Source organism: Delphinapterus leucas, chromosome 2 (genome assembly GCF_059928025.1).
Source record: "Delphinapterus leucas isolate spDelLeu-1000000601 "Yukka" chromosome 2, BTC_Dleu_Yukka2, whole genome shotgun sequence".
NCBI classification, from domain to species: Eukaryota; Metazoa; Chordata; class Mammalia; order Artiodactyla; family Monodontidae; genus Delphinapterus; species Delphinapterus leucas.
In genome coordinates, this window is record NC_143130.1 from 20,068,169 (window position 1) to 20,087,150 (window position 18,982).

Genomic DNA, 18,982 nt, shown 5'->3' on the forward strand with positions numbered 1-18,982 from the left:
CAATTAGTATTTAAAAGGTTGCTAGTTTATTTGTTGGCTTGTTTATTCTGTCTTCCTACGCTGACTCTTAGGCTTCATGAAGGTAGGAGCCATGTCCGTCTTGTTCACTGGTGACTTCCAGTACCTAGCGTAGTGCCTGGCACATAGTAAGTGCCAAGTAAAATGTTAAATGGCTGAATAAATTCAGTAATCTTAATACTTAGTGTGGTGCTGTTTTTAGAACTAGGAGTACTGTTTGAAGATCTTCAGCTGATCAGTCTGTGGTTCTCAACTGGCATCTGGTGGGTAGAGGTGAAGGTTGCTGCACAGAACGCCCTCCCCCCACACACCCAGACAAAGAACTATCCAGTCCAAAACGTCCGTAGTGCTGAGGTTGAGGATCCTGAAGTAGATGATGATTGACTGCTTTTCATCACCTCCTGGAGCTGATGCTGAGGGCTCTGGACAAGTTGTGAAACTGGGGGCTTTTAGTTTCCTTGTCTGTAGAGACACGTCAGATTTACCTAGTACAACATTGGATGGCACAAGCTCTCAGAATAAGGTTATTCTCAGCTGTTGTGTGTGGAACAGCCAGAGGCATTCACCCCTTTATTTGTATTGTTGGTCCTTAATTTCAGTCACTAGTATATAAGCCTTGTTTTACGTAGAGTTCATATAGTTTGGCAGAGTTATAAGTCAAGTTATATTTGTAGCAGAGTTCTCTTGAGTATTTTATTGGACAAGGCATAAGACCAAGCAGTTATGGACTAATTTGTTCTAAAAACATGATTAGTGATATAACAATTAGTATGCTTGCATGCTCTTAGAAATACCTAGTAATTGTTTTTTCCCTTTTCTAGCCCTTTATCTTGAAATCTTATCACTGAGAGTAGAACTTCAGTTAGGAAGAAAGAAACCTTAGAATGAAAGTATTTTGACTAGACTTTTTATTTTAGGAACAAATGATGAGAAAGAAACAAGCGATGCATCTCGATGCAAGATATGTCACAATGGTGGAGAATGCATATTACTACTGCAACCCACCTCCAGCTGAAAAGACAGTGAAAAAGAAACGTCCTCCTCTCCAGGAATATGTCCGGAAACTTTTGTACAAGGATCTCTCCAAGGTTACCACTGAGAAGGTAAATCTTAATGAAATCATAGAACAGTAGTCAACTTGAGATTTGTGGTAGTGCTAAGCTTATATAACAGTCAACCAAATTAATTCTTCTTCGTCCTGATGATAATAGTACTGATTGCAGTGCACTTTCCTTCTAGCCCTGCACCAAATTGTTTTAGGTCAGGGACATATATTTCAGTTTTCCTAGATCAGCTTGTTTATCAATTGCTTCAGTGCCCCACAAAGTATAGATAGGAAATGTAAGTAGTTTGCATTATTCACATTTTGTAGATGGAGAAATTGAAGCAGAATTGTTAAAGTCCCAGCAGTGGAGTTTAGGAGAGGTAGGATTAAATCCCAAGTTCCATTATGATTGATTCCATACAAGTCATCATAAGAAGGAATTCATACAATGATACATAATGTATGGGACATATGTTTTATTTTCCTTTTATGATAGTAACTTCTTATTCTAATTAAAATGGTAATTCTTCTAAATTTGATGTTGATGCTGTGTGTATATTTGAAACTATTACTTTGTCTCTGATGTTCTGTAATGAATTTGCCTTTAAATATTTTGCTTTCAGTACAGGGGTTCTTAACCTTAAGCAGGCTTTAAGAGGCCCATGATCCTCTGGAATTTAATGATATTGAATCTCTGGGCCTGTCTGTATTTTTCCGGAAGAGGGTCTGTAGCTTTCTTTAGATTCTCAGCAGGGGTCAATTTCCAGAAAAGGTTAAGAACCACCGACCTGTTACCTTAATTATTGTAGTTACCTTGTTAGAACCTTCACTTTTAAGTGAGACATGTTGAGTAAACATTTTTTGGTCAACTCTACAAGTTGAAACAACATGGTATGGAACTTTTTTCTTTTCAGGAAAAAAAATTGAAGCAAATTAACTTCTGGACAGAGGAAACCTATGGGGAGGATAAGAGGCATGGAATAATACATGTGTCATGGGTGGGCAGGGTAGAAGGTGATGACGAATGAGCACAACTTTGAAAATTGAAGCCACCTTCAGGGATCCAGAGACAGTAGTTGTTTAAGACAACAGGATTTGAAAGCTGTTTTAGAATTGGCTAAAAGTTTGTAAAGTATGGAATGCTTATGCATTTGAGATGACATTAACATTTCCATTGAAGCTGATATGAGAACATATTTAGTGCTTGAAAGGTGGATTGTGGATATAGAGTAGAGATGAAAGGACTACTTTACATTCTGCCTACAGTATCCATTTTCTTTCAGAATAAAATGGAAAGAACTTGATGATGACTAGAGCTCTGCTGATTATCTCATTACCAGTAGAGATTTTGAAAGTAATAGCTAACTTTTATGGGGTGCTTGTAATGCGCCAGACACATTCCTACGTACTTCACGCACTTTAACTTGTCTAACCCTTAGACCAGACTTATGGAGTAAGTGCCTATCATCCCCCCTTTACATGCAAGGAAACTGTGTGATGTCAGTCTTGATGTTGTGTCCTCCATCTTTTTTTTTTTTTTTTAAGATGTTTTTGATGTGGACCATTTTTTTTTTTAAGTCTTTATTGAATTTGTTACAATATTGCTTCTGTTTTATGTTTTGGTTTTTTGGCCTCGAGGCATGTGGGATCTTAGCTCCCTGTCCAGTGATCGAACCTGTACCCCATGCACTGGAAGGCAGAGTCTTAACCACTGGACCACCAGGGAAGTCCTGTGTCCTCCATCTTAAGGGATCTTTTAACCAGTTGACCTTGGGTTTATTTCCTTATTGGAAATTTTTCATTTATAAAAAGAAGTGTCTGAGGTTATTTACATCAAATGATGCACAAAAGAAAACATTATTTTTGTTAAATCTTGGGTATTTCTTTCAGTGACCTGAGTATGAGTGTATACTGTTAGCTTGATTGAAGTCCTGGAAACTCTAGGAAATTTAAGGGCGTTATGGAAAGATAAAGGGAAAATGTGAATAAATTTTACCAATAATTAGAAAAATCTTATTTTTCCTATCTCTAAAGTTGAAGAGGCTGGTAGAGAATCTCTAGAGTATTTTCCATTTCAAAAGTTCTGTGACTGTACAATCATAATAAAATATTTGTATTATAGGGTATTTTGGACTACTTAGTGCTTATCTTAGTAATTTAAACAAAATTCTCTTCATTTAGGTTTTGAGACAGATGCGAAAGTTGCCTTGGCAGGACCAAGAAGTGAAAGACTATGTGATTTGTTGTATGATAAACATCTGGAATGTGAAATATAACAGCATTCATTGTGTAGCCAACCTCTTAGCAGGACTAGTGCTCTACCAGGAGGATGTTGGAATCCATGTTGTGGATGGAGTTTTAGAAGATATTCGATTAGGAATGGAGGTAACAAAGACCTGCAGCAAATTGGAATCTGTGGACAATTTAGACAGCCTTTAAGTCCTATTATTGAAAAATAAGGATTTGAAAACCCTCTTTTCCCCATATGGTGTCATTTACTATTACTTTTTTGAAGATAATGATTTCTTAATAAACCCTGTTGTGTTAGATTTCCTAGTCTTCTCTCAGGCTAATGCTGAAGTATTTTTTGCCTTTTCTTCAAGTCCAGTTAAGCTTATTTTAGAAGAGTACAGTAAATTTTTATTATTTCCTGGTTACTATTGGCATTCACGTTATAGGAATTCATAAATTTATTAATTAGGAGAATTGGTAATCATTTGATAAGAATTTCTGTAAGAATTTCCCTCTTTCTATATGTTTTTGTTTCCTTAATTCATGGATTTCAGAGAAAATAAGTTACAGAGGGCTGATAGGGAGAATTACATTTTAACTGTTTCATAAACTATTAATTCATTTAACAATAGCTTAATATTAAATTTAATACTTAACATGTTCTTTTTATTAAAACATTTTAAAGGTAGACATTTCTTAGAGAGAGATAAAGGACACCCAGAAGTGACTACCGATTAGAAAAGAACCCATTATTTATTCTCTGTTCAGTGAGTGATGTTGTCAAGTGACATAGGGGAATTTACCTCTTCTCAAACACATTGCTATTCTTTAATGGAAATCTGCTTTTTTTTTTCTTCCCCCTTTAGGTTAATCAACCTAAATTTAATCAGAGACGTATCAGCAGTGCCAAGTTCTTAGGGGAACTTTATAATTACCGAATGGTGGAATCCGCTGTTATTTTTAGAACTCTTTATTCTTTTACTTCATTTGGTGTTAACCCTGATGGCTCTCCAAGTTCACTGGACCCTCCCGAGCACCTTTTCAGGATTAGACTAGTGTGCACTATTTTGGATACCTGTGGCCAGTACTTTGACAGAGGTTCTAGTAAACGAAAACTCGATTGCTTCCTTGTGTATTTTCAGGTATATAAATTGAAATAAGCAGTTGGCATCATTTAATGCATTGCTTGTGTTATAAAAATATTAGAGAAGAAACCCTGTAGCATTCATATATGATGTATAAGATATATTCATAGTTAGGTGAGATTTATTCTTCTTGCAAGTATGCTTAGCTTTAGACGTTTTAAAATAATATGATGGGGATTTCCCTGGCGGTCCAGTGGTTAAGACTCTGTGCTTCCTGCAGGGGGCACAGGTTCGATCCCTGGTCAGGGAACTAAGATCCTGCATGCCACACGGCATGGCCAAAAAAAAGAAAGAAAAATTTAAAAAATATATATATGATGAATTCTATCATAAACATTCTGATTACATTTTAAGTTTTATAATTGATGATTGATCATTAATTTTGGGAATTATTTTGGTGCTTTTATAAATTTGGTTTAGTAAGTTTAATAAGTTTGGTTTAGTAAGTTTAATAAGTTTATAAATTTGGTATAGTATGGATTATTTTGTATTTGGTACGTAATTCATGAATCAAATTACTTGTAATATTTATGCATTTGATAATATTCTCACTCATCTGTGTTCTGGGTTTATATCTAAAATTCTTGTTTCTAAATTTAAAAAAAAACCCATCATTAACATTGAAAGAAATATTTGTTCATTCATTGCTCAACTCTTGGGTTGTGCTTTCCATATCTTAAGTTACTTATGTAAACTGGTGATTTAGAGCAAGTACAGTATAAATTAAATTCAGATACAAATACAGAGACAGTTCTACAGCTTCTATACAGTTCGTGTTCCAAAAGTTAGCTGTAGCTTGGTTGTCTGGAACCTAATCATTATTTCCCATCAAATACAATGTTATAAGTACTGATTAGGGGGAATAGCTCACTATCGAATTCTCCAGATGTTACTGAAGTAAAGTACCAATGGTACCATTCAGTTCTATTTGATCGTTCCTTTCTATCTAATCTGTTATGTTGTTTTTGTTTACCCATTGACAAAGAAAATAAATTTAAAACTACAAATTTGAGGTGTCAAAAATACATCCACATAGTAGCTGATGTTAAGTGGGGGTAACTACTCTTGGGGAAGAGCTCTTTGTAACTTTCTCCTATTACTTTATCTTTGCATTAGAGGGTAACTTGTTACTCTCTTGTTTTCTGAATTGATGAGCCAAAAATGGGGAAGGTGTGTTGAAGATTTGAGACTCAGATTCTCTGTTCCATGTAAGAAATGCCTTAAGTTGGAGACTGCCTGTATTTAAAACCAAAGTTTTGCTGCAGGATATCAGTGATCACTATCAGTGTCCAAAGCAGGATCCCTTTCAGAAGAGTGTTATTATTTGCACTCACTCTAACATCACTGGCAGAGAGAAAAGAGCCACTCAGAAATATTCAGGAGTAGAAAGAGACAAAAGTATTTTCCACATTGATTAATAGCAGGAATGTGTAGCAGGGATATACTTAGGGCACGGGAGTAAGAAGTGAGTGAGGCCTGGGAGATGCAGTCAGTGTGTGCTGCCTGTAACACAGTGTCCAGTTACATATTGGAAGGCAGATAGAAAGGCTCACTTGCAGCAGTGCTTCTAAACTTCAGTGTGTACACACATCACCTGGCTATATTGTTAAGATGCACACTGTGATTCAGTTGGCCTAGGGTAGGGGACGTCTCAGATTCTGTATGTCTAATAAGCTCTGAGTTCCCACACTTTGAGTAGCAAAGACCTAGAAGAAACTGGATAGGAAGATTAAACACCCAGAGGAACACCTGTTTATATACAAGTAAATTCATGGGTTGTGCTTTTTAGTTAAATTTGAGAATTACAAGTACAAAATAGAACGAAGGAGCCAAGCTAGGAGACGAGGGAAAATATCTAAATGGTGCCATATACACAGTAGATGTTCAGTAAATGCTTGTTGATTACTGATTTTTATATATTCAAAAACCCTATCTTCAGATACTTTGATTCTTTAAAAAAAATCAAAGCAGGTAGTATAGAGAAAATAATTATAATCTATCAAAACCGTTGCCTTGAATTTGGTTGTTTTTGTAAAATTAAATATTTAAGCCCTATTTGGGATTTGGGAGTGGAGTTTCTGCCTGGTTTCAGTACCTGAAAATTTATTTGCTGTTTTATTTATTTATAATTTTTCCTTGCCTTTAAAAAAAGATTATGACAGTTACAATAAAAAATATATTTAAATTAAAGTCACCAGATGGCTTAGGAACTATATACATGGAGGGAAATAAATGTGCTAGAATCATTGCTGTTGACCGTTAATAAAAATGGTAGGTGTCTTGTACAACTCTTTAGTTGTTATAACTAGGTGATGTCACGATACAGGTTATTTTAAATATTGTGTTATTAATTTCTTATAGCTAAATTTATTTTTCATTTGTTATCAGCGTTATGTTTGGTGGAAGAAAAGTTTGGAGGTTTGGACAAAAGACCATCCATTTCCTATTGACATAGATTACATGATCAGTGACACACTAGAACTGCTAAGACCAAAGATCAAACTCTGTAATTCTCTGGAAGAATCCATCAGGCAGGTACACGACTTGGAACGAGAATTCTTAATAAAACTAGGTAAGCAATTAATTACAGAGAGAAAATAAAGATGGTATTTGGCAGATCGTTTCTAGAATTTGCTTTATAATGTTTTCAGTTAGCGTTTACTTTTGTATACTTTCTGTCTTTTGATGTTGAGTGTTACATAATAGTGTTAGGTAAGACCTGGCTGACTTACTTCTTGATTTCATTAAATAATCCCAAATTGGAGGAAAACAGTCATGTAAAACTTGAAGCAAATAATAATGATGGAAAAAAAATAACCCTGTCAGCCTCTCTTAATTTTAGAATTTTTGGTTGCTAATTTAAAACCTACTTTTGATGAAAGCATCTCATATACAGTATATATTTTCAATATCACTATTTCCTAAGACAGTGCAGGCTTGACACTATATAAGGGGGGTGCCAGTTAGAAGTTTGAAACTATCCTACCAAATTTTAGATCCTAGTCACTGGGGGAGTTGTGTCTGTTTCTAAAGACTAGAGAACATGTGAGAAACGTGCTACAGGAGGATTGGTCACTTTACTTTCTCAGTATTCTTCTGCGATTGTTCTGGAAGAAGAGGTAGCATTTGAATGGCTCCCCTAAAGGACTGTAGGAGCCGACTAGCCTTGCCAGTGGAAATAACTGGAACAGGGTGGGGCCTTACCAGCCTGGTATGCTTGCTGATAGTTCTTAGCATGTTGTATTGTAGTCATTTCAAAGTGACATATAGTTTCAGCCTATGAAGCTAGTATTTTATTAGGAGATTATTTATTAGGAGACCCTTACCTTGACCAGTTATACTAATTGTATACATTTACTATGTTGCATATCTGAAAAACCACTTTTCATGGCAAAGGCATTGGTGATCCTTTTCCTTTAAGACTATTTTTTCATATTACATCCAGCATATTAATAGGGTTTCTTTCTCCAAGGTAAATCCTGTTTTGGAGAATTCGATTGCTGTTATCTATTTGAGCATTCTTTGAAAGGTGCTACTGATTATGCAACTATTCACTTTTCCTAATTCTCAACCCGTAAAGGCGTATGTGACTCTTTTTGTTCTTTGAACTTTGTCCCAAGTTATCTACTTTCTTTTCCTTTTCAGATTTCTAATTGTATAAAATGATCGTTTCAAGTAGAGTGTTTATTTATCTACGTACTTATTTCATTTACTTTATATGCTTTGAAATAGTCTTAGCCTTGTTTCCCAAAGACTTTCATGAATGGCTCTCTCTGTATAGTGGGCATGAGGAAATACTAGTTGGATACCCAGTTTGGTAGCAGTAAAGAAAGCAGTATGCTTTATCCTTTATCGAGCAAAGAGTTAAATTAAAGGACTTCGGGCTTCTTTTGAGGAGTCTGTCCTTGTTTAGAATATGGAAAGGAAAAAAATAGGTCACCATTTGCCAGTGCAACTCTAAGGATGGTGGCAACTAGAATCAATATGCTCCCAAGTCGTCCCATTTTCCTTCTGTTTTAGAGTCTGAATATCATAGAGAAGATATACATGAATAAATCTATATTAAATCTGTTTCCTGTTGGTAAACCATAAGATAATATAGCATCTTGCTTTTGGTAGTTTTTTGTTTTCAAGCACTTGCAAATTCATTATCATTTCAATCTTATAGCTACCCAATGCTAACTTAATAGTTAGCATTTTCTTATATTTTAAAAACCATTTTAATATTATTAAAAGTAATGAAGTGTTCATGGCAGAAATTTTGAAAAATGCCAAGAAGACAGAAATCACTGATATTTCATATGCATGGAGAATCATGTGTTAACATTTTGATATATGTTCTTCTATTTAAAAAATATTTATTCACGTGTTTGCAGTTTTATAACTGAAATTTTTTTCTAATATATTATGAAATTTCTTCCTGACATGAAATACTTTTCTAAATATTTAATTTTTTACAAAACTGGCTATTTTCCTTTGTATGAATGTGTTAATTCTGTTGTTTGACACATTATTTCTAATCTTGCACCCCTATAAATAACATTATTATGTTACTTTTGTGTGTATCTTGGTTTTCTCAGGATAGAGAGAATTATTGGCTCTAAGACACACTTTTTTGGTTTTTTTTAACATCTTCATTGGAGTATAATTGCTTTACAATGGTGTGTTAGTTTCTGCTTTATAACAAAGTGAATCAGTTATACATATACATATGTTCCCATATCTCTTCCCTCTTGCATCTCCCTCCCTCCCACCCTCCCTATCCCACCGCTCTAGGTGGTCACAAAGCACGGAGCTGACCTCCCTGTGCTATGTGGCTGCTTCCCGCTAGCTATCTATTTTACGTTTGGTAGTGTATATATGTCCATGCCACTCTCTCACTTTGTCATAGCTTACCCTTCCCCCTCACCATTTCCTCAAGTCCATTCTCTAGTAAGACACACTTTAAGAACAAAACCAAAATGGTAATAGGCAATGTAATTTAATTCTGGTTTCGAAGTTCTAGATTATATTATAATATTATAAAAGGAACAGAAATGGGAAGAATAAAAGTGAAAAAAGAAAAGTCATATGAATAAATTACTTATAAAACAGAAGAGTGTATTTCATAAATTAAAAATAAAATCAGTAGAATAAAAGCCCAGAAGTTGCCCCAATTAAATACAAAACAATTTAGTGTATGACGAAGTAGGAATCTTAAAAATAGGATAAGAACAACAGGTGAGCATTTAGGGGGAAAATTGATATAAAGCCACATCTTATGTCATCAAACTCCAGATGGATTGAGGAGTTAAATATTTATTTTCTAAAAGTTAAAAATAGATCTGATCATCAGATATTTGGAGAGGTGGTAATTTTCCTAAATTTTAAAATGATGCAAGAAAGCACACATATGTTGGCAGATTTGGGTGTTTAAAACTTTTGTACGATGAAAGAAATAACTAAGATTGAAGTGAAAATAGTTTCTGTGCCAGGTTATTATCACTTACATAAAGGACACAGGCAAATTGATACACAACAGATAGATGAACATAACATAATCAAACGAGGGAGGGCAGGGAAGAGTTGGTATTTTTATTGAGTACTTCCAGTTTGCCAAAATTAAAGTGGAAGGTAATGTTGTTCATATTTGACAAGTGAGTTATGTAAAGCCCAAATCAAAATACTAGGTTAACAATCGAGCCAGAATTCAAAGACTGTGCTCTTTCTGACATATTAAGTATGTGGGGAGAATGCTCAGCATGTCTAGTGAGCAGAGAAATACAAATGAAAACCATTTGAAAGGGAGTATCACAATTATTACTCTGTGTGTTATGAGCAGGAAAACTGAGGCACCAAGCAGCTCAAATTCAAGAAAACAGTATTTGATTTTGGTCCCCAAGTACACTTAATTCTGACCCACATTTTAAATATTTTACTGTCTAGATTTTACGTTTTATTAACCGTATGTCCTTTGTACATTTTTATCTGCATTGTTTATTTTAGATTGACAGTGTCCTAGAGGTCAGCAACTGAACGGTTTATTATACAGCTTAGCAAATGCAAAATATATTTATAAACTACTTTTGAAATAACTTGCAATGCAAATGAAAATATGTTAGAAATAGCAGGATTTTCCTTACAAATTAGATGTACGGCTATCAAAACAAAGCTACTTATCCATTAGAGTTCTTCCCGTGACACGTATTTTAAAGTGGCTATAAAAAAGGTATAATGGTATATTAGGCCATGTGAGTTTATCAGCACTGTGATATTTTTATTGAGAGTGCTTAGATTTATATAGTCCTGACTTTTAATTTTTTGCCTTTGATAACATAAAAGCCCATTATATTGCTTCTGAAATTCCAAATAAATAAATAAAATAGTAAGTTAATGGTATCTCAATCTGAGATAGCAGTTTTTTCCCTCAGTATTATTTTTCTTTTAAAACAGATCTCTCTGAGCTTTATCCATCTTTTCTCAATTTTTTTTTTTTAATTTCCAAACTTGAATGTACCTACTTTCATCACTCTGTACATCTGTGTTTTTGTCAGTTCTTAATTGGTTAGACTTAAGACACTGGAGTAATTTTTTGTTTTTGTTGGTTGTGTTAGTTATTCAAACTTTCTGGGCTTCAGTATACCTTATAAAATGAAAGGGTTAAATCACATCGTCACTAAAGTTTCTGTCTGCTCTAATTGTCTAAGATTCTGTGAATAAACAAGTATTTACTAAACACCTACTGTGTATTTATCAATATATGGCCTCTAATGAGTTTTGAATATATAAAAAAAGTTTTTTGTTCTCAAGGCTCTTATAATCTGATGTAACATGTATTGAAATCATTAGAAAAACCATTACATGGTGTATCTTTAAACGTAAAGTGCTGTGATCAATTCTCCAAGTGCTTTAGAGTAAGTAGGAGGAAAAGTAGTACTCAGTGAGTTTATGCAGGAAGTGAAACTTAGACTGAATTTGAAGAATGTATAGGATTTGAAAGTGCATATTGAATGATATTCTCTATGGATAAGCAATTTGATGATCACGAACGCAAGGTAGTGTACTTTGTGACACAGAAGAGTCTACCCCAACTACAGGAAAAGGCTTGATTAGGACTAGGGAGCGTGGGGAAAAGTCGGATCAGATGAGACCATGGTATGTGCATCTTGAAAGTAGAGAGTAGTTTGGAACTCAAATGACAATAAAAAAGAATTGACTAGGCAGCAAAATGTGGATGAACATGAGGAGGAGGAAGGAGATTCAAGCCAGGGAATTCCCTTTGGAGGAACACGCTGTTACTGAAGAAAAAAACAAGCTCTTTGGTGACACAGCTGTTTGATGTGTCACCATATAGCTTTGCCTCTTTCCCTCAGTCTTAATTTGCAGACATTCAAATTGATAGTCAAATGTGACTTCTCCATTAAAGCGATGTAATTTTATTATATCATTGAGTTTTTAGAGATTCTTGAAATATCATTTGATAAAAAGTGTGACCAAGGTTGCATTGTATGTGGCTGAAGCTGTACCTTATGTGCTGCTACTGTTTGCCTTTGTTCATCTGAGACTGAGATAAACACTTGGAAGCTCTGAGAAAGGGGAAAAAAACCTTTTTTTTTGGCTAGTGGTTAAGAAATATATCAGTGCTCCTTTGTTGAAATAAAGATCTAATTAAGTTTTTTAAATGGTTCTCAAAATAGTTTTAAATTCTGTTTTTATTTTATTCTGAGAACATGGCTGTTGAATTATCTTAATACATACTTTAAGTGGTATAATACTCACTGTTGAAAACTTGCCTTTATCTTTTTTTTAATGTCTTTTTCTACTTTCTCCTCACTTCAAGGCCTAGTAAATGACAAAGACTCAAAAGATTCTATGACAGAAGGAGAAAATCTTGAAGAGGATGAAGAAGAAGAAGAAGGAGGAGCTGAAACAGAGGAACAATCTGGAAATGAAAGTGAAGTGAATGAGCCAGAGGAAGAGGTGATGACTTTTATTTATAGCAAAATAGGTACATTTGTAAGAGTATTTTGATTATATGAGCCAATATTTTCTTTAATGTATAAAATAAGATCTCCTCTTTAGTTTTATTAGAGTACATGTAACTAGTAGTATATGTCTATTATAAAACTGCTGGATTAATTAAGAGGTTTTTTTTTTACAAGTAAGAAAATACTGATCATAGGATTTTTAAAAATTACCATTTTTTTAGAGCAGTTTTAGGTTCACAGCAAAATTAAGGGGAAGATACAGAGATTTCCCATATGTCACCTGCTCGTACCTACTCACACAACCTTCCCCCATTGTCAACATCCCCCACCAAAGTGGTACATTTGTTACAACTGATGAACCTTATAGCAACACATCGTGATCACCCTAAGTCCATTATTTACATTACAGTTGACTCTTGGTGTTGTACTTTGTATGGGTTTAGGTAAAAGTATAATGACATGTATCCATCATTATGGTTAGGATTTTTATTTAATAAGCAATTTGAAGACAAAAAATTGTTTGATCTGCTATGTATCTTTTTTCTTTTTAAAAAATTTTATTTATTTAATTATGGCTGCGTTGGGTCTTTGTTGCTGTGCGCAGGTTTTCTCTAGTTGCGGCGAGCGGGGGCTACTCTTTGTTGCGGTGTGCGGGCTTCTCGTTGCGGTGGCTTCTCTTGTTGTGGAGCATGGGCTCTAGGCACGCGGGCTTCAGTAGTTGTGGCTTGCGGGCTCTAGGGCGCAGGCCCAGTAGTTGTGGCGCACGGGCTTAGTTGCTCCGCGGCATGTGGGATCTTCCTGGACCAGGGCTCGAACCTGTGTCCCCTGCATTGGCAGACAGATTCTTAACCACTGCGCCACCGGGAAAGTCCCGATCTGCTATGCATCTTAATCTCACTTTGTTTTTTTGGCCACACCGTGCAGTATGTGAGATCTAAGTTCCCCAACCAGGGATTGAACCTGTGCCCCCTGCGGTGGGAGCACAGAGTCTTAACCACTGGGTCACCAGGAAGTACCCTTAATCTCACTTTTGAGTGTGGACTTTTTAACCTATAGATTTTATGAAAAAATTATGGACTAGATGTTAATAACTTTGCTTTTTCCCAGATCTGATAGTATAGGAAATCTGAAAATCATCGTGTACCATAATCATCAGTGTGCCCTTTTGTTTTTACAACTCTGTTAGGCCAAACCATATGAAATGACTGTTCTACCATTTCGGACCTACCAAAATGTCATTTTCACATATGATTCAACCTAATAGTCTTAATTCGTTCCTTTTTTCTTCTAAAGCTGCTTAAGTTTTAAAAATTCCACCTAAAACCATAGAGTATCTGGGGTTTGCTTCATAACCTGGAAGTAGACTGGGCAATGAGTTAGGGATATACAAGAAGCTATAACATGACCATTAGTTAATAATTGTTCAGTTGTGTAATGGGTAAGGGTTCCTTATGCTATTCTGTCTACATTAATATATATTTAAATTAGAAAGTTAAGAAAATGAAAAGCAGGATGAATAAGAATAACAATAAAATACTGATGAATATAAAATTTAAACCATGGAATTAGCACTTTTTCATTTTGTAAGCTTATAATTATGATATCATGTGTATGGTTTCTTTGTGACTCTTGGGTGCTAAAAGCATTTAGGAGAGTGTGATAATTTAGAAGTGTGATTTTAATTAAATATTTTAAAAGTTTAAATTTATAATCAATATTTAAATGTTTTGTGGAAATTGGATTTATTAAATTTTTAAGTTTTGATTTACTTGAGTAAATAGAATACAAATGTTTAGAGGATATGGGTTGTTTAATGTATAAAGGAATGTAAATTATTTAAGGCATTCATAAGAGAGATTCATAAACTGGATTTTTAAAAAGCTTCATTTAGTGTGAAAGAAAAATGACCCATAGGGACCTCCCTAGTGGCGCAGTGGTTAAGAATCCGCCTGCCAGTGCAGGGGACATGGGTTTGAGCCCTGGTCCGGGAAGATCCCACATGCCGAGGAGCAACTAAGCCCATGCGCCCCAACTACTGAGCCTGTGCTCTAGGGCCCGCGAGCCGGAACTGCTGAGCCCGTGCTCTAGAGCCCGCGAGCCAGAACTGCTGAGCCCGCATGCCACAACTACTGAAGCCCATGTGCCTAGAGCCTGAGCTCTGCAACAAGAGACGCCACTGCAATGAGAAGCCTGTGCACCATAACGCTCACTGCAACTAGTGAAAGTCCATGCGCAGCAACGAAGACCCAACACAGCCAAAAATAAATATTAATTAATTAATTAATTTTGAAAAATGACCAATAATTTAAGGTAATTAAGATTTTCTATAGTTGGAAGTAGAAATCCCTGTCTTTTTTTTTTTTTTTTTAGCCCTGAAGGTCTGTACCTATTAATGAACATTTCGGATGATTTGACTACATAGCAAATAGCTTTGCTCTTAGTTAAAAATGAATTATTGTGTAAAAGGCAGCATAAATAATAATGTATGGTTTTTATAATTGGTTAGCATTTATAGGCAGTAGAAATACACCTTTGTGTTGTTATTTTGCTACCACTTTTTCCCCCAGTTTTATTGAGATATAATTGATATAACATTGTATTAGTTTAAGGTGTACATATAACATAATGATTTGATATATATATATAGAGAGAGAGAGAGAGAGAGAGAAATGATTACCATAATAAGCTTAGTTAACATCCATCACCTCACGTAGTTATAAATGTTTCTTTTGTGTGTGTGATGAGAACTTTTAAGATTTACTCTTAGCAAATTTCAAATATACAATATAGTATTGCCAGCACTTTCTCTTTCCAACCTGACCACTCCCCTAAAGTAGATATAAATAAATTGATAAAAATTTAGAACTGGAATATGTTTCTATAATTGATTTCTATGTAAGAGATGGACATTGCTATATTCCTTTTTTTAAAAAAGAAAAGTAATTAATTAATTAATTCTTGGCCTTGTTTTATCTTCGTTGCTACATGCGGGCTTTCTCTAGTTGTGGCGAGCGGGGGCTACTCTTTGTTGCGGTGTGTGGGCTTCTCATTACAGTGGCTTCTCTTGTGGAGCATGGGCTGTAGGCGCGTGGGCTTCAGTAGTCGTGGCACACGGGCTCAGTAGTTGTGACACATGGGCTTAGTTGCTCTGCGGCACGTGGGATCTTCCCGGACCAGGGCTCGAACCCGTGTCCCTGCACTGGCAGGCAGATTCTTAACCACTGCGCCACCAGGGAAGTCCCTATATTGCTTTTTTAAAAAATGAGTTTGTCATAGAAACATTCAATTATATAATTTAAATTGGCTTATTAAGTACTTTATAACAACAAAAGGAAATGAGAGAGTATTTCCATTTTGTATTTTTAGACTAATCTTATGGCTGTCTTTGCATTTTGCTACTGCACTAATTAGATAAAGAATCTAATAAATTAAACATCCTCAGTAAATATGACATTAAAGAGTGACTCATTTTCCTATAAATTTCTCATTTGAATAGTTGTATTATATTTTCTCCTCTAAACGCATTTTCTCCTTTTCAGAAGTGAACTTTATAATTTTTAAAATTGTATCATTTTAACTATTTCTTTTCCAGTTGCAAAGTGGATATTATACATAATATATGTGTGTTTCCTAAGTGGAAAAACAAAATGTTCAATAGGATGACTCATGAGCCTTGTCTGGGAGGAGAATTGAAAGGAATGGTTGGTTTACTTTAAGGAAAGGGAGTTGGAATTGTTTGCTCTCCCACCCGAGACCATCCTTTCCCACCAGTACCCTCCAAACATAGGGAGGAGAACTTTTTTTTTTTTTTTTTTGCGGTACGCAGGCCTCTCACTGTTGTGGCCTCTCCCGTTGCGGAGCACAGGCTCCGGACGCGCAGGCTCAGCGGCCATGACTCACGGGCCCAGCCGGTCCGCGGCATGTGGGATCTTCCCGGACCAGGACACGAACCCGTGTCCCCTGCATCAGCAGGCGGACTCTCAACCACTGCGCCACCAGGGAAGCCCACATTTTTAAAGAGAGAAGATGGGTCGATTATAAAGTAGTAAGAACAATGTAAGATATATTCTGTAAATATTTGCCTCGACTGAGAAAGAACAGGGCTGGAGTGGAACTCTTCAGGAAAGTTGTACTCTTCTTTTCCATCTTGGTCCACAACTCTTCCAAGCTCCATATGGCCTTTTGAAGTTATTCTTAGCACATAACAACCAGAATATTTTCTTCTCAGTATCAGCTGGGTAAATTAAAAGTAACTTTAAAGATGAAGTAAATGTTCTGCTGCTAAAATTCTAATTTTCTGTAGCATTTTAGAGGAAGTACAAGATTTATTATTGTAATAGCAATAATATTTATTGAGCATGGTCATTGTGTTCATATTACCATTTCTCTTGGCACCCTGTGAATTAGGTGATAAATAAGGCACAGATACGTTAATTATTTGCCCCAGGTCCTAGCAAGCCAGCATTTGAACTTGGACAGTTTGACTTGTGCTGTGCTGACCACCTGCTTTCCTTACCAGCTCATGTGGTCTGTTGACTTCCTCACCTCACAGGTTATTATGACCATGGGATTAGGACAGGGAGATTTCTTGTTCAGCATTTTAATTTCAAAAGTTAATCCGTTTTATTTTGCCTGAGCAATATAAAAAATGGTGAAAGAAAAGAGTTAATGCGTTTTAGCTTAGTTTTTGAATAGGAAGCATCTTTCAAGTGTTAAGAAATGATTAATTTTTTCCAAGGGCCAATTTAAGAGCATTTCTATTGCAAATTTAAATTTGAATTATAGAATTATGTCAAAAAAGGTTAATGCATTTGAAAAAAAAGTTAATGCCTTTCTGTATTTTCCTCAACTATTTCCACTTCAGAAATTCTAAAAGTTTTCAAATGTCTCTATATAAGTAATAATGCACTGTTTGGATTTTTAAAATCAATTTCTGTGTATACTAGAAGTGTTATAACAAATTTAAATCATTTGTTTTCTCTTAGGAATTATTTCTCATTCACTTTATTTCTCTTGGAACAACGAGAAGCAGCTGGGTTTAGTGTAGTCTTTTAAAAAAAACTTTTATGGAACAGAGTGGGAGTGAATTGTGTTGGAAGGATACTCAGATGGAATGCTGCCCCTGTGTGGTTGGGTTTTTTTTGGTTTTGGTTATGGTTATAGTTTTGGCTTTTTTGTGCCTCTTTGAAAATTCACTGGAGTTCTGCCCAATCTTCCGTTTGAAAGGAATTTTGGCTGAGAGAAAAGGATGCTGGGGGGACTGACAGGAGAGGATGGAGAGATGTAGTACTTGAAAGCCACCAGCAAGGGGAGTCAGAATGTCTATCTCCTCTGCTTAATAAAGCACGTGTCCTTGGGCAAGCCACTTAACTTTTCTGAGCCTTAGTTTTTTCACATATAAAAATGAGGACCATAAAGCTTATCCATTCTTCTTCAGAATTAGGTAGAGCAAACAAAATGCTGTGAGAGCACTTTCTAAACTGAGGTGCTTTATACAGTGAGGTGCTTTATAAAGTGTAGTGTCATTGCTTTCAAATGGTAACAATGTTAAATTTGAATTGTCAGTTTTCATTGCAGAGTTAGATGGGTATTAAAGAACTACTATGAGAAAATCAGTCTCAAGTTAGGGAGGAGAAAAATAACAAAAGGTTCAGGAAACTCGTTCCTTGTGGAATTCAAGGAAGAGTTCCTACAAAGGATCTTTGTATTACTAGATCAGTGGAAAATGTGAAATGGGTTTTCAGCTACTGGTATGTAGTACATGTTGCCAGCTGACTTCGCCCTACCATTCTAGGCAGACAGCATAAAAGGCTGAAACCAGAGAATAATAAACAATTATACAGAAATTTTAACATCTTTTTAAGGCATGTAAAAGTAGTAATGTTTTTCAAAATGTTTTAATCTACAAATGTTAATTTCAGGAGGGTTCTGATAATGATGATGATGAAGGGGAGGAAGAAGAGGAAGAGAATACAGATTACCTCACGGATTCAAATAAGGAGAATGAAACTGATGAAGAAAATACTGTACGTATGGCTGAAAATTCACTTTTTGAAATTGTGCATTATTTTCATAGTATTTCAATTTTAGCCACTGAAGTTTTAGTTTTTTGTGATAATTGAAATAATGTTTCTTTGGAAATTCATTTTTAAGTTGTTTTCCTATCTAAATACTTTTCTTTATTAAAAAGTTCTTTGAATATATAATAATGTTATATTGCTCACTCATTCCTTGAGTTATGTTGAAAAAGTTACCAATACAAAAGGTTCTGCCATACAAAACATTACAGTTAGAATTTCTGGTCTGAATTCTTGTTTCTATTCTGTTTTTATAAGGAGGTAATGATTAAGGGAGGTGGACTCAAACATGTACCTTGTGTAGAAGATGAGGACTTCATTCAAGCTCTGGATAAAATGATGCTAGAAAATCTTCAGGTATTGACTGTTGCTCTTATCCAAAGTATTCCATACAAAATACTGCAGCACCTTTGATTGTGTTTCCTACCTAAACATTTACCTCTGCAGCAGCTCTTTCTAAGTTAGAGCGTTTGAAGCTGCCGATACTTCTGGCATCCC

General features: G+C 35.3%; 1 protein-coding gene across 2 annotated transcripts in view; it reads left to right on the plus strand.

Annotated features, from left to right (window-relative positions):
* The window catches only part of UPF2 (UPF2 regulator of nonsense mediated mRNA decay), a 98,477-nt gene that overhangs the window by 61,874 nt on the left and 17,621 nt on the right, over positions 1-18,982 (plus strand). For both annotated transcript variants that reach the window (XM_022580300.2, XM_089906502.1), the window contains exons 12-18: positions 936-1,121; positions 3,245-3,448; positions 4,162-4,437; positions 6,829-7,012; positions 12,260-12,399; positions 18,329-18,433; positions 18,743-18,841. In XM_022580300.2, the coding sequence (XP_022436008.1) occupies positions 936-1,121; positions 3,245-3,448; positions 4,162-4,437; positions 6,829-7,012; positions 12,260-12,399; positions 18,329-18,433; positions 18,743-18,841 (1,194 nt within the window). The remainder of the gene's footprint in view (positions 1-935; positions 1,122-3,244; positions 3,449-4,161; positions 4,438-6,828; positions 7,013-12,259; positions 12,400-18,328; positions 18,434-18,742; positions 18,842-18,982) is intronic.